Raw genomic sequence first — 26,581 nt, forward strand, 5'->3', positions numbered from 1 at the left:
TCAATTTCATGGGGATTAAATTCCCATAACACTTTTGTGACTTGGGACCAGGGAGTTTGAAAAACTGTATTATACTTTATGAGTCTGTCTGGGTTTGGAGATCAGTGTGAGATAAACCATTCTGTCTGTCTTGCCCTCACTTGAGATCTGTTTGCTGAAAACTTGAGACAGGAGTTTGTTGTCCTCTTCTTCCTTAATTAAAAATACGTGTACAACATATAGCAAACTGCTATACATTGTACATTATAGGAACACTGCTTAGAAGCTAAAGCTATGTACATCAGAGAGGAAGAAAAACAATGTTTGTACATAATATGATAAATAATAATCTTTGAGCTGTGGAACTGGAAGGGATCCTATGGATCGTTAAGTCCAGCCCTTCTCAAAGAGGAATAGTGGAGAATTGAACTCCCAGCCTCTGGCTTTAGAGCCAGAGACCTAAGCTACTGATTAATAATTTTATATTGGCTCCATAGATATTTCCACAGGTCCACATGATTTTGTGTTGGCTGGGACACTAAACTGATCAAACCAGTGTGGCTGAATCCACAGTTCAATAAACTGTGGTCTGGTCTTTAAATTACATGCCATTTTGATCAATATCAACTATGGATCCTTCTCGGGAACTAAACTCACATAGAGTGATGTTAATGTTACCATCACTGATGCCTGTTGATGTTTTCAATGGAACAAACCTGTCCAATATTTTTCCTGCTAAAATTAGAGGACATAATTATAAACTTTATGTATCACTGATATCTTACTCCCCAATGTCTCGGTCAAATAAATTAAATGATATGCTCATTTTGGACTGAGAAGATGGGTGATTTAGAGAGGGGTCAGGGAGGCCATACATGTGCATGTAGAAAATCCCTGACTTAGCAGGAGTGGAGGCCTTAGATATCATCTATCTCCTATTTATCCTGCTGCCCTTTCATCCCTCCCCTGGAAGATTAGGACCACACATTCCAGAAAGACCACTATTAAGGACTCTTAACAAGCATGACAATGGGTGGAGAAGGACTGCAGTAGAGGGATTTTCACTTACTGCCAGTCATTTGTCCATCTAACCAGCCTATTCAGACCAGGGGGAAGTGAAACCAATGTGGATGATCTATTAGGGGTCTCCTACGAATTCTCCTCAGACTGAAGACGCTACAGTGGTGCCTCGCATAGCGACGTTAATCCGTTCCGGATTAATCTTCGCTATGCGAAAACATCGCTGAACGGAACGGAAAAAGCCATAGGAACACATTAAACTTTGTTTAATGTGTTCCTATGGAGGATAAACTCACCGTTCAGCGATGTTCCTCCATAGGGGCGGCAATTTTCGGTGCCTCTAAAGCGAAGCAGCACAGCGGGTCGGCCATTTTGGAACCGCCGACCAGCTGACCGAAAATGGGGCCTTTGGCATTTTCCCCCAGCTGAGTGGCGGGAGCTTCAAAGCCCCGCCGCTCAGCTGGGGGAAAATGTTGGCAGTCGGCGGTGGCTTTGGATGGACCCCAAAGCCACCGCCGACCGCCGACACTTGCCTTCCGAGCTCTCAAAGGGCTTCCCTCACACACATTGGAGAAAGCCCTTTGAGAGCTCGGAAGGCTCTCAGCGGCGGCGGGGACAGGGTAGGGGGTGTCCGAATGGCTTCCAGGCGAAGCACTGGAAGCCATTCGGAACCCCCCTGCCCCCGCCGCTGCCGCTTGGAGCCGCCCCGCGCCCGGCCAGCATGTCCGAGAGGTGGTGGAGAAGCCTTCCCCCGAGGCCTCTCGGACGCGCTGGCCGCAAAAATGCTGGCCAGCGCGACCGAGCGGTGGCGGCGGAGCCTTCCCCCTCCTCTCGCCTCTGCCCGACCCACCCCTCACCCTCATCTCCGCCGCCGCCGCTGGGTTTTGGAAGCCGCTTCCAAAGCCCAGCGGCGGCGGCGGAGAAGGGGGTGAAGGGTTGGGAGGAGGGTGGCCGGGATCCGCCCCCCGGCCGGCTTTCCCTTCCATGGTCGGACTCTCAGGAGTCCAGCCATGGATGGGGTAACCGGCCGGGGGGGCGGATCCAAGCCCCTACCGCTGCCGCCGCCGCTTGGATCCAGCCCCTGGCCGGTTCCCCTTGCATGGTCTGATCCGACCATGCAAGGGGAACCAGCTGGGGGCCGGATCCAAGCCCCTACCGCTGCCGCCGCCGCTTGGATCCGGCCCCCGGCCGGTTCCCCTTGCATGGTCTGATCCGACCATGCAAGGGGAACCGGCCGGGGGCCGGATCCAAGCGGCGGCGGCAGCGGTAGGAGCTTGGATTCGCCCCCCGGGCGGCTTTCCCTTCCATGGTCGGAGTCTCAGGAGTCCAGCCATGGATGGGGTAACTGGCCAGGAGGCGGATCCAAGCCCCTACCGCCGCCGCCGCTTGGATCTGGCCCCCGGCCGGTTCCCCTTGCATGATCGGATCCGACCATGCAAGGGGAACCGCCCGGGGGGCGGTTCCAAGCGGCGGTGGTGGCGGTAGGGGCTTGGATCCGCCTCCCGGCCAGTTACCCCATCCATGGCTGGATCCGACCATGCAAGGGGAACCGGCCGGGGGGCGGTTCCAAGCGGCGGTGGTGGCGGTAGGGGCTTGGATCCGCCTCCCGGCCGGTTACACCATTCATGGCCGGACTCCTGAGAGTCCGACCATGGAAGGGGAACCGGCCGGGGGGCGGATCCTAGCCCCGCATGCCTGATAGGCATCCGGACCCCTGCCGCTGCCACCGCCGCTTGGATCCACATTGCGGCTGGCTACCCCATCCATGGTCGGACTCCTGAGAGTCTGACCATGGCGGGGGTAGCCGGCCGCGGGGCGGATACAAGCGGCAGCGGCAGGGGTCCAGATGCCTTTCAGGCATCCGAAGGGGAATCCCGGCGGTGGCCTCGGAAGGACCCTTCAGAAGGGTCCTTCCGAGGCTACCGCCGGCATTTTCCCCCAGCTGAGCAGCGGGGCTCCCGCTCAGCTCGGGGAAAATGCCCCCTCCGAAGGGGAATCCCGGCGGTGGCCTTGGAACGACCCTTCGGAAGGGTCCTTCCGAGGCTACCACCGGCCTTTTCCCCCAGCTGAGCAGCGGGAGCGGTCCTTTGGAGGCTCCCGCCACTCAGCTGGGGGAAAATGGGGCCTATGGGGAAAACATCGCAAAGCGATTTTTCCCCATAGGCAACATCGCAAAGCGATGGCAAAAGAGATTGCTTTTTTGCCATCGCTACGCGGATTCATCGTTAACCGGGGCACTCTTTAAACGAGGCACCACTGTACTTGGAAGAGTAGTGAAACATTTCAACCTAATAAGAAAGAAGTCCAGTTGCCATGACTCAACTTCCAGATAACCTCACCTGGATGACTGAGAATCTTCACAGATATACGATTAGCCCTAGATATTGGAGGGGATGTCAATAAATCGGATGTTACTGTAAGTGGTGGACATGTCCTAAGGTTCATCCCTTTTGGGAAGTAATATTTAAAGAAGCTGGTGTCAATGAGTCAGAAAGCAATATTAGGTGTTTGTTATCAGTACAGTGGTGCCCCGTATAGCGAGGTTAATCCGTTCCGGATTAACCTTCGCTATACGAAAACATCGCTGTGCGGGGCAGGAAAACCTATTGGAACGCATTAAACTTAGTTTAATGCGTTCCAATAAGTGTATAAACTTACCCCCTCCAGCGATGTTTTCGCTCCGGCGGCCATTTTGGAGCCGCCGATCAGCTGTTCGGCAGCTCCAAAATGGCCGCCGGAGCCCCAATCGTCGCAAAGCGAGTGCGGCGATTGGGGCTGATCCGTATAGCGATCCCCAAAAAGGGATCGCTATACGGATTTTTCGTTAAACGGTGCACTCGTTAAGCGAGGCACCACTGTATTTCTAAATGACAATGATACACTGCTGCATAAATCCTTGATATTAATTCTTCATCATGAGGCTATATCTTTGATTGCTTCTCAGTGGAAAGCACTATGTAATATTTCAGTCATGTAATAGTGTGCAAAAGGCTGGCAAGTGGTGCTTGTGAAAAAACTGATAGAGCAGATGTGGGTCCTGAAACTGGAGAACTGTGGGTCATAGGAGGTCTTTGTTAGCAGCTGTTCCCAGGCTCTGGGACTCCAAATGGAAGGAGAACCAGTTAGTATCTTTTTTGGCCTTCTGTTGGGAGGCAAACTTTTCATTGTTTGGGCATCTTTCATCTCATAAGGTGACCTGAGGGCCACTGTAAATGTTTCAGCAGGTTTAGCTAGCTGTTCTGCTTCACTTTGCTTGATGCAGCTACCTATTTTTATGTTTTGTATTTTATAATTAGCTGCCTTAAGCACCATTTAATGGAAAGGCAGAATGGAAGCATAACAAATATTAATTATTTTTATCCCTTGCGAACCCTAGAGGCTCCTCTCCTAAGAAAGTAGCTCCTTTATGAGGCTGTACATTGTAGCTTACTCTTATTCTCTAAAGCAGGTTTCATTATGAAGAAAACATTATTCCATCTCCATGAATACAGCTAGACATTCCTGCTTCCTCTCTCTCTTTCTCTTTCTTTCTCTCTCTCTTTTGTCTGGAAACTAGGTTGGCCAAGTATGTACTGCCAAAAAAGGGAGTCCCACCATGAAAAGAGAGAACTGCACAATAGTTGTATGTGCTAATTGAGATGTATACATCCAAACTCCAAGAGTTACTATATTCAGAAATGTTATATTTCCCAATAGTAAGGAAAGAAAGCCACCAGGTGACCTGTGTGCCTTCTCAGTCCTGTGCTCAGATGCTTACTAATGGGTAACTACGAAGTCCCTGCTCTCTTTTCGGATGGAGTCTTCATTTTTTAACTAGATTTTCATTGGATAGCTCTTAAAGTAAGGTAGGAGTAGGGACTGTTTGGCCCTCTTGATGTGTTGATCTTAAATGCCTGGAGGTCCTAGCAAGCATGGCAGTATCAAGAGGTTGTGGGAATTATAGCTTGAAACACCCGGAGGACCAAAGTTCCTCCTGAAACAGAGGACTGGGCACCGAAAATTAAGACACACAGCTACCCTTCTTAACTGTTAGAGCAGTATGACAGTGGAACCAATTACCTTGGGAGGTGGTGAGAAAGAGAGAGAGAGAGATGATCCCTGCTACATTTTTTTTAAAAAAAGGAATTTTAAAATCAGATCATTACATAAGCTGTTGAAAGGAAGAAACTCTTAAGTTTCTCAAGTAATTAGGTTAATATAAATCTGGATATAAGCTTGTTAGATCCACAGTTAATCGCTGTGTAAATGGACCAGTTTCATCATTTTTCAAACATAAACATCTGCACTCTATGTGCCAAACACAGGCAACACCTGGGAAAAACGAACTGTTCCAGTAATTTTCAAACCTTGCTTTTATCGATTAGTCAGTCTTCTTTTGTTAGTTTTATCTGAGAAGGAGGGCTTTCCTGGCTGGGGGATTCTGAGAGTTCCAGGCAAAAATATTTTGAGAGCAGCAGGTTGGGGAAGGCTAGTTTAGTTTAAATAGATTCCTCCTGGTGATTTCAACCATGGATTGATGTGTAGTTTTGAGCAGGCCTGCTGCGTATGCACTTTCAGTTTTTATCAGCTACTGTCCTGCCCCTGCCAGATTAAAATGAAGGAAAAGTGTTTTCAGAACATCTGTGAATCTTGAAGGAACAGCAGAGGGTGCCAGAATTAAAATGTCGATACTTGGCTCTTGAAACAGAGCCGAGGCGGTAATTCGACCACTCCTTAAAAAGCCTAACCTGGACCCAAGGCTGGTGGTTAACTACCGACCAGTAGCGAACCTCCCTTATTTGGGCAAAGTGTTGGAGCGGGTTGTGGCCAGGCAACTCCAGGCGCTGCTGGATGAAATGGATTTTCTGGATCCATTTCAATCGGGTTTCAGGCCGGGTTTGGTACAGAGACTGCCTTGGTCACCCTGTACGATGACCTTTGCCGGGAGAGAGACAGGGGGAGTGTGACCCTATTGATACTCCTGGATCTCTCAGCGGCTTTCGACACCATCAACCATGGTGTCCTTCTGGATAAGCTTGCTGGATTGGGAGTTGGGGGCACCGTTTTACAGTGGTTCCACTCCTTCCTAGCTGACCGTGTCCAGAGGGTGGTGCTGGGGGACAGTTGCTCTGCCCCATGGCATTCATGTCATGGGGTTCCTCAGGGCTCGATACTGTCCCCCATGCTGTTCAACATCTACATGAAACCGCTGGGAGAGGTCATCAGGAGGTTTGGGCTGAGGAGTCAGTAATATGCTCTACCTCTCGTTTTCCACCAATCCAGGTGAGGCGGTTTCTGTGCTGAATTCGTGTCTGGACCTGATAATGGACAGGATGAGGGTTAATAATCTGAAACTCAATCCAGACAAGACGGAAGTGCTGTTAGTGGGCACTTCACCGGACAGGCTGGAGGGCCATCTCCCTGCCCTGAATGGGGTTACACTCCTCCTAAGGGACAGGGTCTGCAGCTTGGGGGTGCTTCTGGACCCCAGTCTAACTCTGGAAGCCCAGGTGGACTCGGTGGCCAGGGGCGCCTTCCTCCAGCTGCGGAAATTATACCAGCTACGGCCCTACCTGGACGAGCGGAGTCTCATGACAGTTAGACACGCACTGGTAACATCTCATATAGATTATTGCAATGCGCTCTACGTGGGGCTGCCTTTGAAGACGGTCCGGCGACTGCAACTGGCCCAGAATTGAGCTGCACCGCTGGTGAGTGGTGGGGCCGCTAGGGAACACATCAAGCTGATTCTGATTAAATTACATTGGTTACTAGTTGCTCCCCAGGCCCAATTCAAAGTGCTTGTTTTGACATATAAAGCCCTAAACGGCTTGGGCCCTGGATACCTGAAGGACCGCCTCCTTCCATATGAACCTACCCAGCAGTTAAGATCTAGCCAGGGGGCCCTTTTGAAAGAGCCGTCCCTCAAGGAGGTAAGAGTGACAGTTTGTAAACAAAGGGCCTTTTCGGCAGCTGTCCCCAAACTATGGAATGCCCTCCCAATTGAGATTCATCTGGCACCGACGCTGATGACATTTCAGTACCAGGTCAAAACCTTCCTGTTCCAGAAGGCTTTTAATTGAATTAACATCAACTGTGGGTCCTCATGGCAATTTTTAGAGAATCTATTTTAATTGTATTTTAATCGTTTTATCTTTTGTTGTATTTTAATTGAATTTTAATTGTTGTAAGCCGCCCATGGGTGGCATATAAGTTGAATGAATGAATGAATGAAGAATGAATGAATGAAGAATGAATGAATGAAAGAATGAAAGAATGAATGAATGAATGAATGAATGAATGGATGAATGAATGAATGAATGAATGAATGAATGAATGAATGAATGAATGAATGAATGAATGAATGGAACCCTGAGAAAGCTTAGCTCCCCCTGCCACATGGAGAACTGGGATACTTGGGTGTCACTTAATAGGCTACAAAGTTGCATGGGTAGAACCAAGATGAACCTAAGGTGTGGGTGGGTTTTTGCACTGGTACAGTTTTCTGTGAGTGTTAGGAAGAATGGGCAACTTCATACTTACGCTCACTGTACGAGAATCCTCAACATGTACCGTGGAATACTATTTGACTTCAGCAGCTCCAGATGCTCCTGATGTTGCCTATTATAGAGAAAAAATTATCTTGTATATTAACTGTGTGGTGGTAGTTCTGACACTGAAATACATGGATGGAGAACTTTATGTTTGGTTCTTTTTCCTTTGAATGCCTTGCCATGGAAGTGCTGTCTTGCCTGATTTTGATCAATTGCATTTAGGCAGTCTTTTAATAAATTGCATTTAGGCAACCATCTTGCTCTTTTTTGATCCCTATTTTCACTTCCTTTTTTATTTTCTCCAGCTACATTTATGGAGGCTGTTTTTGCCATGCCAGCGTGTATCCCAGTAAAGTGAGGAAAACCCATTTGTGTATACAGTATTTGTTTTGGGAATCACTTGCTATAGGCTGTACAAATGTGTGTCCAGTAAAGATAAATATGTGCACATTCAAGTGATTTAAATGTGTACAATACACAAAAAGCTAAATCTTGCTGTTAGTTTCACTATGGTTGACCCATTTAATCATTGGGTCCTACATCAACACTCATTCATGCGATGGGTTTGTTTTAGTTGGAAATACCAATTGGGTTTTTGGCCACAGATGCACAATTAAGTGTGTGTGTGTACATCTATACATATGTGCAATTTTAATGTAAAAATACTGTATGTGGGTGTGTACCTAAAGATCCTCATTTCTCAGCTGCATTGTTCAAGGGGAAAAATCATTTGTGAGCAGATTTGCATGCAACTTGTTCTGGGAGTTTATTACACAGTTCTAAATCCCAGGAATATCTGATCTCATTGAGCTCCTCGGATGATTAGAATTCCCTCCATGTTACCCTATTACCCTGTGTAAATAAATTGCCTGCTTATCTAGCCTTTTGCTTATCGCATCACTTTGACTGTTTTAGGGCTCCTGCTAAATGAGGTTTTACCATATGTTGCACAGCTTGTTTGAACGGCCAGGTTTCACTTTGCTGCTGGGCTTTCATGTATCTTTTGGTTTCCTGAGGAGCACTGGTCATTTTTAGGGAACTTTTCTGAGAAACAGAGTGTTCTTGTACAATATATGTTGGCAGTACACAACTGGATGTCCTCCAGATTCTTCAGACTACTATTTTCAGGTTCTCTGCCCACTGGTCATATTAGGAATAGCTTTAGACTGACTTAGACCCTTGATTCACCTTGCCCAACATTGTTGACACTGATCAACTGTCAGCAGTTAACTCTGCAGGGTTTCAGGCAGGTTTCTTTCTCAGTCCTACCTGGAGATGTTGGAAACTGAACCTGTGACCTTCTACTTGCAAATCATATGCTCTTCCAGGGAACTATGGGCTTTCTCTGAAGGCTAGGATTTATGGGCATTGTTGTCCAAAACACTTGCAAGGCATCAGATTTCTTACACTCGCTATAAAGAATAATCTCCCACATTGGTGGCACAGTGTCATTATCCTGTGTCCTACTATGTGGGCAGATATATCTGCCACTTCCTGTGGTGATTGACAGACTTGGGCTCCACTTCCCAATAGCTGTAGACCAGGGGTGTCCAACCTTTCACCTTCCATGGACCACATTAGAAGATGAAAATTTGGTTTGGGCCACACATAAATTTGGTTTGGGCCGCATGGGGGGCAGCCCTAGTCATCCTCCACAGCCCCGCTCCAAGCGCGCTTACCGGCAGCAATCTCAGACAGCAGAGGCTGCCAGCTTCGACTCCGGTGGCTTTATGGGGCCGGGAGGAGGTCCACCTATTGACGGGGATGGCGCAATGCAGTCACACAGCCCCCCTCTCCCCTCCACTCCTGCTCCTTCCTTCCTTCCCTCTCTCCCCCCCCCCACCATTGTGACGTGCCCCAGCCGCATTCCAGCCTCAAGCACCGGCAGTGTAACTTCAAACTTTGGAATTTCTTTAAAAATAAAAAATTGCACTGGGCCGCATTATGAGCCGACCTGGGCCGCATGCGGCCCTCGGGCCGCAGGTTGGACAAGCCTGCTGTAGACAGACATGGCTCCCTTACTACCAATCCGTGGTAGATGCCATTCTACCCCATTCTATCTAGTGTCTAGAATGCGTCCCACATCCAACCCACTTGGAACACACATGCTAGCCCTTTTCAAAAACATTTTTGTAACCTGTAGAGATCTCACTGGGGGTATCCGAGGTCAAAGGGATAGAGCTAGCTGATCATGAATAGTGTCCACATGCTTGTCACCCTGCAGTGGGGAATAGTCAACATTTCTGCTTTTGATGTACAACAAGCTGCGGCTGAATTAAACTGCTTTGAATAGATCATTCCCTCATCCCTTTTCCAAACTTGTTCTTTTCTTTTTTTTATATTTTTGAGGGCAGGGGGTTGGCTTTGGTCAAATCAGATCTTTTCATGCTGAATGGCTTGTAAAAACCTTACAAAATCTAGAGGAAGTGGTGATGATGAATTTAGGACACCTGGATCCAGTTTTCTGCTTAGCTATGAAGTTCACAGGGTGGCCTTGGAGAACAGGATTCAGATTTGATTACAGTTTTCAATTAATATGGATCCTGAACCTGTTAGATTTGTTCTTTGTAAAATCTCTTCTTTGGGGTTTCTTCTTTTAACAAGATAATCCCAAATAAAATAACCTGAGAACTGCAGCTCCTTAGCGAGTCTAAGGCCTGTCAAGAAGGCACAGCAAGGAGTCAAATTAGCAATGTCTGGCTCTGTAGCTAGATACCTAAATCACTGAGCTATCCAACGGTTACCATTGTAGGCAAGTCCCATCTTTTGTGGCAACCAAGTTTACAAAGCCAGACATCTGCCTGGTGAGCAGCATTCCCCCCCCTCACAGGCTGCAGGACTACTAAGGGTTGATGGCTTGTTGTGTGCAGGCCCAGATATAAATTTGTAACCATTTGCAATTCGAGAATGCATTTAGACAACGCCCTTCTTTGGATCAAATCGATCCCCATGTAAATAATAAATTCTTTTGCTTCCCGTAGATTTGAGAGCACGGTCCAGGTGGGCAAACTGCAGGATCTCATCCATCGCAGTAAAATGGCCAGGTGCAGGGGGCGGTTTGTCTGCCCTGTTATCCTCTACAAGGGAAAGGTAAGGGTGTGCGCGCCTTGGATCTTTTATGGGCTGCTCTCCTCTATGCAGAAATAGGCTACCAGAGGGATAGCCTTGTTAATCGGCTGCAGCAAAAAACAGATGGCAGCCCACATATGGTTATGGCTCAAGACTCTATCACATGATTTTTCGTGGACATATAGTTCACATGCTGCAGTGCCTAGAGTGTAGTTTTGGTGCTTTGGCTATAGGTAGAGTGTATACGGTTTGAATGTGGGAAGTAGAAAGTAAAGGGAGAGTGACTCTAAAGGCAGTACCGTATTTGCCAGCCTACAAGGTGACCGGCCATATAAGATGACCCCCCCCAACAGGAAGAGCCTGGGCGGGCGGAGGCAGGAGGAGGAGGAGGAAGAGGGGAAACGGGGGGGTGGCGGGCAAGCACGCGTGCTGGCTCAGCAGCGGGAGGGCGAAGAAGAGGGCAAGAGGCTGAGCGGGGGATGGCAGGAGGAGGAGGAAGAAAAGGGAAACGGCCGGGTGGCGGGCGAGCAAGCGAGCCCAAATGAAGTGCCCTCGGCGTACAAGATGACCCCCCCACTTGGAGGCATGTTTTTTGAGCCCAAAAAGTCATCTTGTACGCCGGCAAATATGGTATTATTAGCAATTGCAAGTACACGCACATGAATATCCTGGTTCTAGGTGGTAGGCTAACAGACCGTTGTTGGAAGCTGGAGCTTCCTGGTACAGTTGTTCTCACCCTCTTTCTGCTGCACAATATAAAGTTTCAAAGTGGAAGTTGTGCTGTGATAATTACCACAAGAAGCGGCATAGATACATCAAAAATGTTCATGGGTTTCTCAATGTACGGCTTCAGACATTACTAGCAAGCCTCTCAAAATTTGATGTGAAAGTATCTTGGCACCTTTTTGCTTCCAGGTGGCATCTGAAGCCACTCCATTAATATGCATGCAACTATGCAGAAGGAAGGTAGTCCAGAGGAGGAGATTAGCTGTCCTTTAGCTTGCCAGACCCCTTTCCACATGGCTAAAGAAGTCGTGTTCTTAAAAAGTGAACTCGGTGAATTGAAGAGCATCCTGCAGGGACCAGCCTAATCCACTTCATTAAGGGTTTTGGCAGAGAAAGTTCAAAGAGCATGTTAATGACACACTCTGTTGGTATTAGTTGAAAAAGAATTGCAAATAATGATATGTAGTGGAGGGGGAAAGGAGAGATACATAGAGGGAAATGTAGCTTAATGCTTAACACGGCAGTTGGGAAGTAATAAAACCTGGCTTGTGAGCCATGCAAACAACAGTTCCAAAGGTGGAATATGAGTCTGCTATTTGATTTGGTCTGGGAAGGGCCTAGAGGGGAATGGGCACCGTTGCCTCTCTATGCTATGATGATTATTCTTTGTCACCTCTCCAGCATATATGCCGATCAGCTACCCTGGCAGGATGGGGAGAGCTTTATGGGCGCACAGGATACAACTACATTTTCTCAGGTAAGGGACAGCACGGAGGAGACATTTTGTGATGTTTGCAGTATGTTACGTCATTTTATAACACTAGCTGAAACAAAAAGAGCCTCCGTGAGGAATGGTATGAGCAGAGGACTGGAGCTGCACAACCTCTGCTCATGCTGGATATAACTACTCAGCATGGCTGCCTTCACTTGTAGAGATCTGGAGCTGTGGTAGTCTAGAGATCCTGGGCTTCAAAACACAATACCTTTACACCTTTTCAGAATTCTGCAAAGATGTAAAGTGAACCGTTTGCCTAGGCTGTTGCCGTGGTCTGTGCTAGAAACCGACCTGCTCCCAGACCCCACATATATGCATACACAAATAATCACATCTGTATTTTTTATTCTCTGATTGCTGATACCATTTCAAGAGTTCTTCACAGTGGAGGAAGCTTTCTAAACCACAAAAAAAAAAGGAAGAGCTGCAAGTCTCTTAATGTGACTAAGTGCAGCAATTCTGCGCTTGGTTAGTAGAATATACACAATCTTGATTGATGCTAGTCACTTTGTTGTGTGGGAAGCAGGCAATCATTTGGTGTGTGTTTTTGCTGTGTGTATTGGGTGTAAATAACGCTTGAGATACACTAATATTTTGGACAGTTTCTGAAAGCATCATAGATAACATAGATTCTAAAATAAGTCAGTGTGGATTAATGGGAGATGTGGGCTTGCGGGAGCAGAGTTCTGATCTCACTACTATATATATGCTATCAAGCAAGTCATGGTGTCTTCTCAGGTTCTAATCAATGCAGTGAATAATTGGAGCAGCATCTCCAATTCTTGGGTGCTTGATATGGACAAAAATTGAATTATAATCAGAGATGGGATTTTCAGACATCTTGCACAGCAAGTCTCATAATTCCCATTTTAGGAATTCTACGTAACCTACACACATCTTACATACACCTAAATGTGACTTACCTGGAAGAAAAGACCTGCACTGGAAGGCTTTGAGGCTTAGCTAGGCCACCCAAGCTTCCTGCTCCTGCCCTGGTGCTCACTGGAAGCTTTATTTCTGAACAGGAAGCTTGGCATATATCAGCCACCTTGTTCAAGAGTGTGCTGCTCCAATTCTCCACTTCATTGCATTGATTAGAACTTAAGAGGACACCATGATTTGCTTGATGCATATACAGTGGTGCCTCGCAAGACGAGCGCTTCGTTTTACGATGAAATCTCATAACGACGAAGTTTTGCGATCGCAAACGATGTTTCCTATGGGTTTTTTTCACTTTGCGATGATCAGTTCCCTGCTTCGCTAACCGATTATCGCAAAATGACGATTTTTGCACAGCTGATCGGTGGTTTCAAAATGGCCACCAGGTAAAAAAATGGCTGCCCGCTGTTTTCTGGTATGGATTCCTCGGTGCACGGGCGGTGAAAATGGCTGTGCTATGGAGGATCTTCGCTGGACGGTGAGTTTCAAGCCCATAGGGACACATTAATCGGGTTTTAATGCATTTCTATGGGCTTTTAAAAATTGCTTTACGATATTTTCGTTCTACAGCAATTTCGCTGGAATGAATTAACATTGTAATGCGAGGCACCACTGTATATAGTTACTTGCTATTTTGCTACTTTGTTGTTTTATGTTGCTTGTTGTAAACTGTCCTGAATGGCCTTGTCTGCCAGATGGGCGGTATATTAAATAAATAAATAAATTGGCAGAGAGTGTTGTTCAGCTGCAGCTCCCACCTGTCCTAACTGAATTTGTAAGTGGTGAGGAATGAGATGAATTTCCGACTAGCAACATTTCAGTAACGTGGAACCATCGTGCATAGAAGAAAGAGTCAGGTCCTGTAAATATCTGTAAAAACATGTTATTGTTGCCATTCTCGTCAAACCAACTAATTATGGCAAAGGCTCTGACTGCTAACATGCTTTCCCTCCTGTTTTTTAAATGGCAGGGGGCGCAGATGATGCCTGGGCAGATACAGAGGACCTGTCAGAAGAAGACTCTGCTTTCAGGTCTGTTTTCTCCCATGCAAGGACACAGGGCAAATGTGCTGATGGCTTCCTGACATGGCAGTGGGGAAATGAATGGGCACCTTTTTTTTTACCGCACAGCTTTGCACAGCTTTGCAATCCTAATTAGAACTGCACTTCATGAATTTCTCTGTGGCAGTGTTAAAGGTGCGGAGACTAAGGTTTTGAGTGCTGTGTGGGTGGTATCACGTGGTTGACAGGCCAGACTGACTGTTAATATTTTATTCATACGGAGAAGGAAAGCATTGTTGGTGGCTGTCAAGGTTCCCTCTAAGGTGCACACGCGACTCGACCCCCCCCTCCGCACAGCCTCCCTCCTCTGCGCACGGACAGGGGTCGTTTTCAGCCCCTTTGGTTCCAGTCGTTACGGAACCCTGCAGTGGGGCTGAAAATTAGAGGGAACATCGGTGGCTGCGGTAGAGGCAGCAGGGGCCTCAAATGGAAGATGGGTTATGAGTGAAAATCCTGCACTCCTGTAGCTAATGTTTTTCTCAAAAACAAAGTTCAAAATAGTGTTCTGGTGTTTTGTTTTGTTTTTTAACTTTTCATTTTAAATCCTAGTAATTTATAACCCATTGTTCAGCATACTCAGTAGCGGTTTTCGGCTGAATCTAAAATCAAATGAGAAAGAATTTTTAAATGGCCTTAAAATCCCAGAGTAAAAGTTCAAACTTTGTTTGTTTGTTTGTTCATTCATTTTTTTAATTTAAAATATTTATATGCTGCCTTTCTCTCAAAGGATCCAAGGCAGCGTACAGCTTTTAAAAGAAATGAAGTTAAGGGTTAAAAAAAATTAATTATTATAGTATAAAAAGTATTAAACAACTATATTGAAACACATAATAAGAATATTAAAAGTACAAGTAAAACACAGAATAAAATGCTCCCTTTAAGAATCCCTTTGGTCAACCAGCTATTTAAAGAAAAGCCTGCCTGAAGAGAAAGGTCTTTGGTGAATTAAACAAGTATAAATTTACACTTAAAGTTATAAAGATAATTTAAGATCAAAAACAAATTTCAAAATAGTGTTCTTTTTTAAAAAAAATGTACTAGCAAAAGTAATATCCCAAAGCTAATTGTAGCCCTAAGATCCTTGGTCATTCAGAGTTACTAAAATCATGCCTGAGAATTTGCTTACTCTCAGCTCACAAAATAGTGTAGAATAGCTTGTGACTACAAATGTGGTAGTTTAAATGTCTCATCTTGGCTTATCCAGTCATCTCAATACTAATTTGAGAAGATGATGAGCAATTCCTGGGCATTTTCAACAATCTTTACTTTCCAAAGTAAGGGGTTGGTTGAGGCAGTTAGTGGCATCTGAACCAATGTAAGTCTTTAAACCAGATGTGCTTGCCATGATTTATGTAACTTTGTGGCAAAAGGTTTTTTTGGATTATATCCGTCCTTTTTTTTTTTTTTTTTTTTGAGACCTTACTGAAATGAATGAGATTTGCTGATTGCTTGTGTCTTTGGTCTTGGCCACTATATACGACCTTTGTACGACTGCAGGAGGAGGAGGTTGCCTTCACATACAAGACTTGCTTATACTGTGATGTGTTTTTAGAAGAACATTTCAGATCTGTCTGTCTGTCTTTCGGAAAAGCCTCATCTGCTTCTCCTGAATTTCAGAAATGCAGACTCACAGCTGTTTGACAAGGTCCGAGGTCATGACATCAAGCTTTTGCGGTACCTGTCTGTTGCATACATTTGCGACTTGATGGTGGAAAATAAGAAAGTGAAGTTCGGCCTGAAGTAAGTTTGGATACATTTATTAGCTTTATGCACTCAAATTGGCTGCTGTCACATTTTGAACAGTGTCTCAGCTAAAGTAAACTGCTAAAAGCAACTACAGTCCACAGGTTACCGTGGTGTCCCCTTTCAGCCAACATGATACAGTCTAGTTATGACGGGAGTTGTAGCCTAGCACATCAAGAGAAATCAGGGCTCACAAAGGGTAGGGTAGAATGTCAAATTTAGACCAGAAACAGTATCTGTAAAGCAGAGGTCCCCAGCCCCCCCGGTCCACGGCCCAGTGCTGGTCCATGGCCTGAGCTGGACCAGGCCACGGAGACAGACCTCCTCCCCACCCCAGCACTCACTCCACCCCTGCACAGCCCCTTTGTGCCTGCGCAAGTGCCCCCCCACTCCTTTGTGCCTGCCCCCCGAGCGCCACACTGCCCTTTGTGCATGCGCACAAGTGCAAGCACACCTGCACAGGTGCCGTGCCACCCTTCACATATGCACCCTCCTGCTCTTTCGCGCATTTGCACGAGCACGTGTGCACCCGCGTGCTCCTTTGTGCATGTGCATGAGCACGGCAGGTGCCCTGCCTTCCCCAACTCGTCTGCGGGGTTAAAAAGGTTGGGGACCATTGCTGAAAAGCGTTATATCAGTTTTTCCCACCCTTGGGTCCACAGATTATCTTGGATTATAGCTCCAAGAAATCCTGGTCAGCACATTCCTTGTTTCCTGTAAAGCAGAGGTCCCCAACCCCTGGTCTACGGCTCAGTGTCAGTCTGGGCTGTGGAGACCCACCTCTCCCCCACCCCAGTACACACTTCCCCCCACACAGCCCCTTTGCGCCTGCACAAGCGCTCCCCCACCCCTTTGTGCATGCACACAAGTGCCCCTGAGCGGCGCACTGCCCTTCATGCATGTGCACGAGTGCAAGTGCACCCACATGAGTGCTGTGCCACCCTTCACACATGTGCATGAGCAAGCGAGTGCCCACATGAGCACCCTCCCTCTATTTCGTGCATGTGCACGAACCACCTGCGCGCTCCTTCGTGCATGCGCACAAGTGCGGGTGGTGTGCTCCGCCTTCCCCAACTACTCCGCTGGGTTAAAAAGGTTGGGGACCACTGCTGTAAAGCATTATATCAGGTCTTCCCCAACCTTGAGTTCCCAAATTATCTTGGACTACAGCTCCCAGAAATCCTGGTCAGCACAGCAAGTGGTGAAGGCTTCTGGGAGTTTTAGTCCAAGAACATCTGGAGACCCATGGTTGGGAATCATTGTACTACTGTATAGGTTAATGGGCAAACACCTATATCATAGAGTGCTGTGAAGCCAGAAGCACAAGAGAACCATGTATCTTTCCCTGACATTTGTGGAGTGAAGGATAGGATGCAAATATATTGCTACAAAGAGTTTTGGGTTTTGTTGTTGTTGTTGTTGTTGTTGTTGTTGTTGTTGGGGAAGATCAGTTATAGCTGCTGCCTAGAATGTAGCAAGCTAATTCCTTTTAGTAGTATCAGATCTGCTTTTATGTATATTCCAGCACTGAGCAAGGGATTGGCCTTATAATGAGTCTGTGATTCTGTATTCTGCTATCATTAAGCGTGGGATATTTGGGAGCCATCCTCCCACTTCTTTTCTCCAACATGTTGGGATTCTCTTTGGGAAGGCCCGCAGAAAGACAGGAATGCAGCCTCTCTTTGCTTTTTGAGTAGGGTTGATTTCATGCAACACTCTCTGAAGAGAGGACTGTGAAAGCCATCCAAACATGACACAGAGTAAAGTTATGTAGTACTGAATTCTACCATTTGAAACTGCAAGAGTGAAATTTATATTTTTGAAGGCTTCCTTCAGTGAGCTGCATCCTGCTTGTACGAAAGTAGGATGACAAGGAATAAGCTATCCTAAACCTTCATCTGGCATGCTGGTTTAAAAACATAGCTACCCATCACACACACCACCATCACTGCAATACAGTGAGATGTTCAGATCGGCTCTAATTTTGTGTTGCAAAAACATTGTTTAACTAGAACAAGCTTTTCAAATAGCCTGCTTCCAAATACAGTCAAGTTTAATTCCACCTACTTAACCACGTGAAATTAAACTTGCAGATTCTTGGATTATGGCATTTGATACTCAGCGGGGCATTCTTTCTAATCTTCCTATCCCACTCACTGTCTCTTTTAAAGAAATGTAACCAAACCTGATTAGGCAGTAAGGATAACAGGAGATCTGGCAAAGCCCTGTTCTCATTTTAAGTAGGAATGCGTAGTTGGAATAATGGAGCCCAGAGAACTTGCTTATTTGAGAACAGAGCTGGGGATGCACTGGCCTTCTCTTCGGACCATGCTATGTGGGACTGGTGGAAGTTGCATGTTGGAACATCTGGGGAACGAAAGTAGCCCGCTTCCTGTTTAAAGAAATATTGAATGTGCACTTAGGCGCTTTCAATTTTTAAAACACTCCAGATGTACTACAGGAAGTCTTAACAGGAGGAGTGTAGTGTAGATGATATGAGCTCAACCCACCAATGCCAGGCAATGCCAAGAAACTATGCACCCATTTTAATGAGTTCTTCTGTCTTCTGTCCTCAGTGTGACATCTTCTGAAAAGGTGGATAAAGCGCAGCGCTATGCCGACTTCACTCTCCTCTCTATCCCATACCCAGGTATGGCCGGGGGCATTCAGAGGGAGAAGGGGCCATTTGCATCTGGGCATGGCTAAAGAAAGGCAGGGAAAGGTGATAACCTAAGATTACCTGCTTCAGTGACAGCCTGTGGGCCATATATGACCTCCGACTGTTTTCGTACCTTCCAACACACTCTTTTAAAGACATAATCATACACTCTGCTGCTGCATCAAATATAGCAGTGGGAGGCAGTGGGCCACAATGAGTTCAGGGACATAGCTGTGAACATTTCCCACCTCAGCCCTATGATAAAACGGAGTCAGGCCCTAAATGTCAAGGAAGAAACCTGTATTATTTATCTACATAAATGCAGTCCAGTTTTTTCTGCCACTCCCAGTGTACTTTAAGTACAACATACTCCTCATCAGAGGCAACCCTTGTTTCGTTTAATTGAGGAGTTCCCCCATTGGCTGGAAAAGGAGCACTTGCCAGGGGCTTCCTTTCCTTTCTCTGCCAGGGAGAATGGCCAGCTCCACTAGACAAATACTCTAGAGCAGCTATTCAGCCCTACAAGGGGGAGAGGGGGATTCAGCCTATATTTATTTCATATTGTATTTATGTCCATTTCCAAAAAAAGGTTGAGGATGCCCGCTGTAGAGGATGGGGCAGAAAATGCAAGCGTGTGGTCAATCCAAGGGATGCTGGTGGCTTTGGAAAACTACCTACCAGGAATAACAGCCTTTTACTGCCTGCTTATAGCATACTCCTTTCTTTAAAGCGCTGGTCTTCTCTTTCTTCGTTTTAGCTCCTTTTTTGTGTTATAACAGGGCTTGCCTCTGTTTTTCTGTTATTGAAATGAGCCATTTTGGGAGGCAGTTATTCTCTGTAAAGTGGGATGGAAATGTAGCCAGTCAATAAGTAGTAAATAAATAACGTTTTATTTTTGGAGGGGACTCCCAGAGGATCTGGCTCCTCGTTCACACAAGATAAGTGACTCAGACAGTGGGTTTTTTCCCCTTCTTCTTTCCAGCCTGAGATTCCTTGTAGTCTTTTCCATCCCCTTTTCCTCCCTCCCCTTTGCGGGAGCACAGCCAACCTCCCATCCTAAGTGGATGATGCTGAAAATTGACGTTGCATCCTGAGATCCTCTGCCTCATGCTCTTTTTGGCTTGGCTTCACGGCTCCTCTGCCAGGCTGCCCCTGTGTTTTTTTCCCCCTCTCCTTCCCCCCCCCCGCTATGGCCAAAGCCTTCCTCGCCACAGTGAAGGCATAGCCAGAGCAGCCAGGCACTGTGCAGAAATCCTGTCTAGGAGATTCTGACCTGGAAAGTCCATAAAGTTTTGAAACATTATGGGATGTTGCAAGAGAAGCATTACATGCAGGGGAAATCAGCACATAGATCCTCTAATGGAAAAAGAGCCCACAGTGGGAATGTTCCGATTAAAGTTGCATCAGGCCATGGATGAATTTTCACTTTCCATAACATGGTTTTCCAATTGCAGAGTAGTTAAGGCTGGCTTTTTGCAGAAATCTTCCCACTCCTGAACCATTTGAGACTGTGCCTGAGTGTGCATGTATGTATATGAGAGAACCCAATTCATATTAAAATGATGCTAAGCTGTCGGCCCGTGAGGCCCAAGCCTGCTTTTCCTGGTTTGGTATGGCTGAGGCCATGGCATGATATTATAGTTTGGGAGTCAGGAACACTCCCACCCTCAGTCTCCAAAGATAGTTTTAAAACTGGCCAATCTGTTGCAGGAAAAAAAAAAGGCCAGGTATGTGGTTCCTGATTCCCTGTTTCAGATGCTCTGTAATATAGCTACATGCTAATCATTGTTGGCCTGCAAGCATGAGTATTTCTTTTGCAGATACAAATGATCTTGGAGCAATTGTTTTAAAACTGGGATAGGAGATGCAGCACCCTCCAAATGTGTTGGACTACATCCTATCAGCATTAGCTGCTGTGGTTGATGGTAGGGGGTTATGGGGATTACAATCCACAACATTCAGAGGACATGGGCATGCCTCTGTGTCTGCTTTAGAATACGTGCAGGGCTCTCTCGAATACTCTCCAGCCTCCATCATGGCTCATGCCACTAGAAAAATTGAGGGCTTCCACTGGAATGCGTCAACCCTATCCAGAAACCCTCAAGATCTTTTTCTTTTCTGTAACTAGCCTGGGGGAATAGATACTGGCAGTTCAGAAAGCTACGTCCTGGACTTTGTTTAGGTAGGAATGGAGAATGCAGCCCCTTAAGCATTCAGCTAATTTGGGCTTCTGACAGCAAGCCTTGTCTCTGGCCAAGGGAGAAGAGCTCATCACCGCTTGCTCCCTGTCAGGCTTCTGGATGCTTGAGTGCCAGAGGGTGCTGTTGCCATGGGCAGGTCCGAGTGCTCACTAACTCCTCATGGCAGCCTCGCTTTGGCTATAATCTGCTGCTTGTCCCGGGGAGGCATCTCTGCTGCAACAGGGTACATGGCTGGTATTTCAACTCTGGAAAATCTCCATCTCTCATTCTGCCTGTGTCTTTTCTTCTCTTCCTGCAGGCTGTGAATTTTTCAAGGAGTATAAAGAGCGGGATTACACGGCAGAAGGGCTTGTTTTTAACTGGAAGCAGGTATGAGGCACAGGCAGTAAAGCAGAACTGCTGTGGCTCTGTTTGGTTTGGAATGTATTTTTTTAAGTTGATAAAATGTGTGGATCATCATTCTGTTTGTAGACCTCCAGAGCCTAAGCTCTCTATGATTGAATTTGGGGAGCAGGTATTTAATGATTCATCTTACCAGCCAGAATCTCTTTGCTGATTTCTTTTCTCTCCCTGGGCCCACCCTAAGAGTTATTTTTTTTCCATGCCAAGAGTCAACTGTAGAGCACAAAAATAAGTGAAACAGGTGGAACATAAGAACATAAAAAGAGCCCTGCTGGATCAAGCCAAAGGCCCATCTAGTCCAGCTTCCTGTATCTTACAGTGGCCCCACCAGAGGCCTCTGGGAGCGCAGGAGACAATCAGATACCACCCATCCTCCCAGTTTGGAGAGATCCTTCTGGAGCTCTTCACAATCCCTTCTAGTCTTCACCACCTGGAAAAGGAAAATACACTGATCGTTGCAGGATTGCCCTTATGTCATCTGGGCAACAAGGAAAAATATTCAACCCATCAGTACTGTATCTGCTACTTTAGAGAGCAAAGCTTCAAGTCTTACTCTGCTCTATATAGAGATTACAGACTTCTTCAAACCTAAACAAGGTTGGGTAATACTTTCCTGGAGCACTAAAATGGCACAGGAAGGTCAGCTTTTGAATCCTAAGGACGTTTCATTAACTTGCAAGTGGGAGAAAGAGGCAGATCCAAAAATGTAATTCTGATTTGATGTTGGTAGAGGGTGAGTCCTCAGTCCAGTTCTATCCCTGTTGAGTGGTGTTACACCTCCTTGCTTTGGTGTTAGATCCTGCCATAGTCAGCTATTTATGGCATTTTCCCTAGCAAAACAAAAACACAATTGTAGGTAGCGTAAGGCCTTAGCTACATCAAATTAAAGTTGTGTCCAGTCCAGCATTTTGTCTCCTTAGGGGCCAGCCACGTGCTTCTTGGAGGTCTACAAAAGAGAATGTGAGGACCATAGCCCTGTTTCCCAGTTGCTCAAATTCAGAGGTGTCCTGCTGCTGATCTTTGAGCTGCCATCGCTAATAGCTGTAGACAACCTGGTCTCCCTGGGTTTGTCCAGTCCCCTGTTTCAGCCATCCAGGTTGACAGCCATCATTACATCTTAGTGGTAGCTGATTTCAATACAGTCACCGTGTACTGGCTGGAATCCTGTTGCATAACATAAGAAAAATCAAAACTTCAGTCTGTTCCTCCCCAGTAAATAGAGTCCCTGGTGTGATTATCGGGGCTACATACTAATGGCACTAAGCAAGTGTGTACATGGGCCCTAAAAAGTCACGGTGGTGACTCTTCGTTTAGCAGAGGATCGCAGACTGCAGGTTACAATTTGTTGTACGTTAAGCAACAGGATTTTGGCCTCTGCATGAAAATTACTTCCTAAATCTCCCACAGTTCAACTTCTATGGATAATCCTAGTGTTCTGATATTTCATGTGTGGAGCAGCGATGGCTTGTTTTTTCTACATCATGTTTAATTTCATATACCTTTGTCATGTCCTCTGCTTTATTCACCTTTGCCTGAGTTCAAGTTCCTTTCTCTGACTTGTACTTTGGAGATTAAGGAATAGTTTTCAGGGCAGAAGACGTTTACAGATACAGTACAATAATTCTCTCTACCCCCCCCCCTCTCTCTCTAAGTAAACACTCTTTTGTCTACAATGTGCCAAGCAGGCACATTGTCCCTCCCCTCCCCCCAACACACACACACACTCACACCTGCAACCACCAGAGGGCCAAGAATCTGCAGGATTCCTCAGCTTTGCTTCTTCTTCGCCTCCTTCTCCTCACCCTCCATGAGACACACAGTCCTTTGTGAACATCCTTCTAAAAAGACTACTGCCATTAGTATTTTCCTCCCCTGCCTCCCATCCAGAAGAACACAGCTGTAATCTAGTTCAAGGAGGGAAGGGAGGAGATTATGCAGGTAGAACTTCGTCAGAACTACCAGGCTGGCAGGCAGCACGGTCATCCACTGTTGTCTTTGACCATCTTGAAGGCTGAAATCAGGATCCACAGATTGGTGGGGTGGGGGGAAGGTTTTAAAAGCTGTTTGTGGACAAACAGTTCCATTAACCTGTGTAGAGGTGGCCAGTTTCTTTGTTCCCTGAAGGCACTTTTACTTCTAGTCTGGGAGGCTGTAGAAAAAAACTGCTGCACAGACTGACTCACTCAGGAGTAGAGTAACATTCCATCATAAAGCCAGTGCCATGTAGTTGAAAGGGCTTCTCCCAGGCTTGGCTTTGTAAGCTTTCTTACTGCATGCATGTTGTAAACAAGAAAAGTTTGGAAGGGGTGTGTGAAGTGTTGCACTAATGTATGGAGTACCTCTTGCCATCCATAAATAACACATATTTTGTCATTCCTTGGCATGGTTAATAGAGGCTAGAAGATACTAACCTAGTATCACAGGCTTCTAATGGCCATCCATTGTTTAACAGTCTTCAGGAAATTCAGTGCAGGAAGACTGAAGTCACAGAAGGAGACTGGCAGCAAAGTCCCTTTTTGCTCTTTCTTCGGTTCCCCAGCCCACAAATGGACAGGTTTATTTCAAACAAGAACTGAGGCTTCAGATAGTCTTGGGAGGAAGTTCCAAAGAATGTGCATCTGGCTGTTTAGCTCAATTCCCTTGGCTGATTTGCGGTTTTAGTCAAAGGAGTAAAACATACCGTTCTATTTTCAGTACAGTCTTAAGTCTGCCTTTGTCACACTGTTCTAATGACAGATATTGTGTGCTTTTTTTTATTTATAGGATTATGTAGATGCACCTCTTAGCATTCCGGTCTCTCTCACCAAGTCATTAAATATTGATTGGAGTGAGTATCAGGTAAGATGGAGTTTTTGTGCAGTTTGCTTTCTTCCAGTAGACTTTTTTAACCATGTAGGGCAAGCTGTTGTGACTTATTCTGGACATTCATTTGCTCTCATCAGTGTTTGGCAATAGAGTTAGTAAAAAGGATTCATGAATGTGAAGGTTGAACTCCTGAGGTTCAGAGTCAGTAGTACTGTTGATATAAATTCAAGATTTGCAAGGTCTTGGGTGCCTTGGCAAAATGCTTGACAACCTAAACCTTGGGAAGTTACTTTTAAAAAATAAATTCTTGTGCCAGATACTGCCAAGTTAGTGATGGTTAGTGAATTACACAGTAACATATCTTCCAAACTGTATTTTTTCCTTCCTGAACTGCATTTTGGAGGGGCAGGTTTGAGAACTCCTTTCATGAGATTCTGCCAGTCATACATACTGTTTTTCTGTGCCATTATGAAATACCAGATAAAAGGAAAGTAATGCATTGCATCTAATTCTATACTTCCTTCCATTATTCTTGTGTACTGTGCAATTTTGAAAATGCCATCTGCATTTGCTCCTTTTTATATGCACCTTTTTTGACTGGAACTCCTTAGGCAATAAATTCCTTTGTTTCTGTCCTGGTACTTTAAAAAAAAACTGCTCTCCTCTGTTTCATCAACTCGGTTGTGGCATTTTCAAGATCAGAGCTGGTTTGGGAAGCCTGGTTCAAAAAGTAATTTTTCCTAGCTTTGGCCAAAATAAGAAGCAGGTTACGTAAGGGCTTCTTCCTTAGCAAATATCCAGAAACAAGTTCCTTCTGATACGTCAATTTCTGTGTGTCCCTTCTTGATCAGGAGAAAGGAAAGTCCAGGAACAGAAAATCTCTCCGTGCTTGCTGACCTGTCTCCTCTGGTGTGCATGCTGTAACATCCGACACAGCCAGTGTGGTATCTCTCGGTGCACTACTGAAAATCTACTGATGAAAAAGCAGCAGTGTTCAGCGTTATGCGGAGGCCCTGCAATTTCCCCTCAGTCCTGCCAAGCGTACCTTGCTGTTAATTGCATTTTTGAGCACATGATTGCTTGAAAGAGCTTCGCCGTGGCATGTCAGTCACCTTCTTTTGATTCCTCAGTAGCCAGGTGCTGCTTGGTGGGGGAGGAATAATAGTTTGCCTATACCTGCGGTGTGTCTGCTCTTAGATATTGTTGGTGATATTGAATTAGAATAAAATACTCAAGTATGCAGAGTGTTAAAAAATATCCCCTGAGGAGAACATGCCTTTGTTTAAGTTGAATTGCACAGAAGAAAATAGGATTTGTGGGAAATGGATGGCTAGTAGCAAACCTGCTATTGGCACACACAGTATGAGTAGAAGGTATGGGGTCCTGGCTCTTTAGCAGGACGTACCGCAATCATCTGTCCTAGACCCCGTTTGTTCTGGTGCTTGGATGAAGGGTGTCAGCTGCCTACATTCAGAAATCCCATGATTCTCCTGTTCTAGGATTGCTATAGGGCATTGTGGGAAATTTAAAGGGGACAGCTGCCTGGTGCTAGGCAGAAGGCTGCTGCCGACTGTTACTCTCATGAAGAGGTCCAGTGGTTGACACCTTGCTGAAAGGACCCCATCAGACCATGGCTGTCGCTCAGACTTATACAGCAGAACAGAAAAACAGGCCGTTATGAGAATATGCCCTCTTGCCCTATTGTTAGAATAGATATATCATCGTAATTGATCATTTTAGCTCTCGCAAAAAAAGCTTTCAGGGCTTCTGAAGACAATTAAATCAACTATGGGGAACTTTTAGCCCTCCATGAGTTTTGGGCTTTTATCTCTTAGGAGTCCTAGTGAGCGAGACCAATGGCAAAAGATGATGAGAATTATAGTCTCAGATTCTTTGGAGAACCAAATGTTCTTTAGGACTGAATTAGAAGAAAGGGGAGAAGAGAGTTGGAGACCGAAGAGGCAGATGCCTCAGCCTGGATCTTCTACTTTCTGCATTTTTATTCCTAAACTTCTTTTGCATGTGTTACAATTTTAAAAAAAACCCACGTTCATTTGGGACAGGGTGTTCTACAGTAATTGCCCAGTTCTGTTTTTTTTTTTAATATGGCTATCATTGCACTGCTTGAAATGCCTCTCCCTGGGCTTCAGAAAATAGGGTGTCCAGTGTGAAAGGCAGGGATGAGAAGTTTTAAAAAAAGCCTTTGCTCTCTCTGGCTAAAGCGGCTGGTACTCCGTGCCTGAATTGGGTTGGTCCCATCTTTCTGTCTTCTGGAAATCTTGAATTCTCCCAGGATGTGCGTGTGAATGTAAATAGATGTGAGTCTCAAGGGCATGATTAGATTACAAGAAAAAGAATTAATGTTGTCATTGGTTTTTGGGGCCATTCACCCCCTCTGATTTTGTTGTTGATGAGATGGAGACTAAATCCAATCCCATTCTGGTGGTTGAAAGTGGGTTAAGATTCTGCAGGTAGTTCAGTGGGGTGGTGAAGGTCCTAGGGGGAACCTTCAGTCCCAGCCACACCAATTACAGGTGAAATGTACTAAGGGGGCAGTTTTCCCTTTCCCTGCCCCCTGTGGTCTTGGATGCGTGGACTGTTCCCTGTTTATGTTGTGAAGCTGTCATTGGCTGAGTGTGTTTCAGGGACCTTGCAGAAATGGGTCGGGA

The 26,581-nt window shown here is 45.9% G+C and overlaps 1 protein-coding gene across 3 annotated transcripts in view; it reads left to right on the forward strand.

Moving 5' to 3' along the window:
• The window catches only part of MTMR14 (myotubularin related protein 14), an 89,938-nt gene that overhangs the window by 14,335 nt on the left and 49,022 nt on the right, over window positions 1-26,581 (forward strand). For all 3 annotated transcript variants that reach the window (XR_013542776.1, XM_072989250.2, XM_072989251.2), the window contains exons 3-9: window positions 10,514-10,622; window positions 12,009-12,084; window positions 14,012-14,072; window positions 15,720-15,842; window positions 18,422-18,495; window positions 21,004-21,074; window positions 23,871-23,945. Coding sequence is in view for 2 of the 3 variants with exons in the window: in XM_072989250.2 (XP_072845351.2) it covers window positions 10,514-10,622; window positions 12,009-12,084; window positions 14,012-14,072; window positions 15,720-15,842; window positions 18,422-18,495; window positions 21,004-21,074; window positions 23,871-23,945 (589 nt within the window). In the remaining variant the exon portion in view is untranslated. The remainder of the gene's footprint in view (window positions 1-10,513; window positions 10,623-12,008; window positions 12,085-14,011; window positions 14,073-15,719; window positions 15,843-18,421; window positions 18,496-21,003; window positions 21,075-23,870; window positions 23,946-26,581) is intronic.

Source organism: Pogona vitticeps, chromosome 2 (assembly GCF_051106095.1).
Source record: "Pogona vitticeps strain Pit_001003342236 chromosome 2, PviZW2.1, whole genome shotgun sequence".
Taxonomy (NCBI): Eukaryota; Metazoa; Chordata; class Lepidosauria; order Squamata; family Agamidae; genus Pogona; species Pogona vitticeps.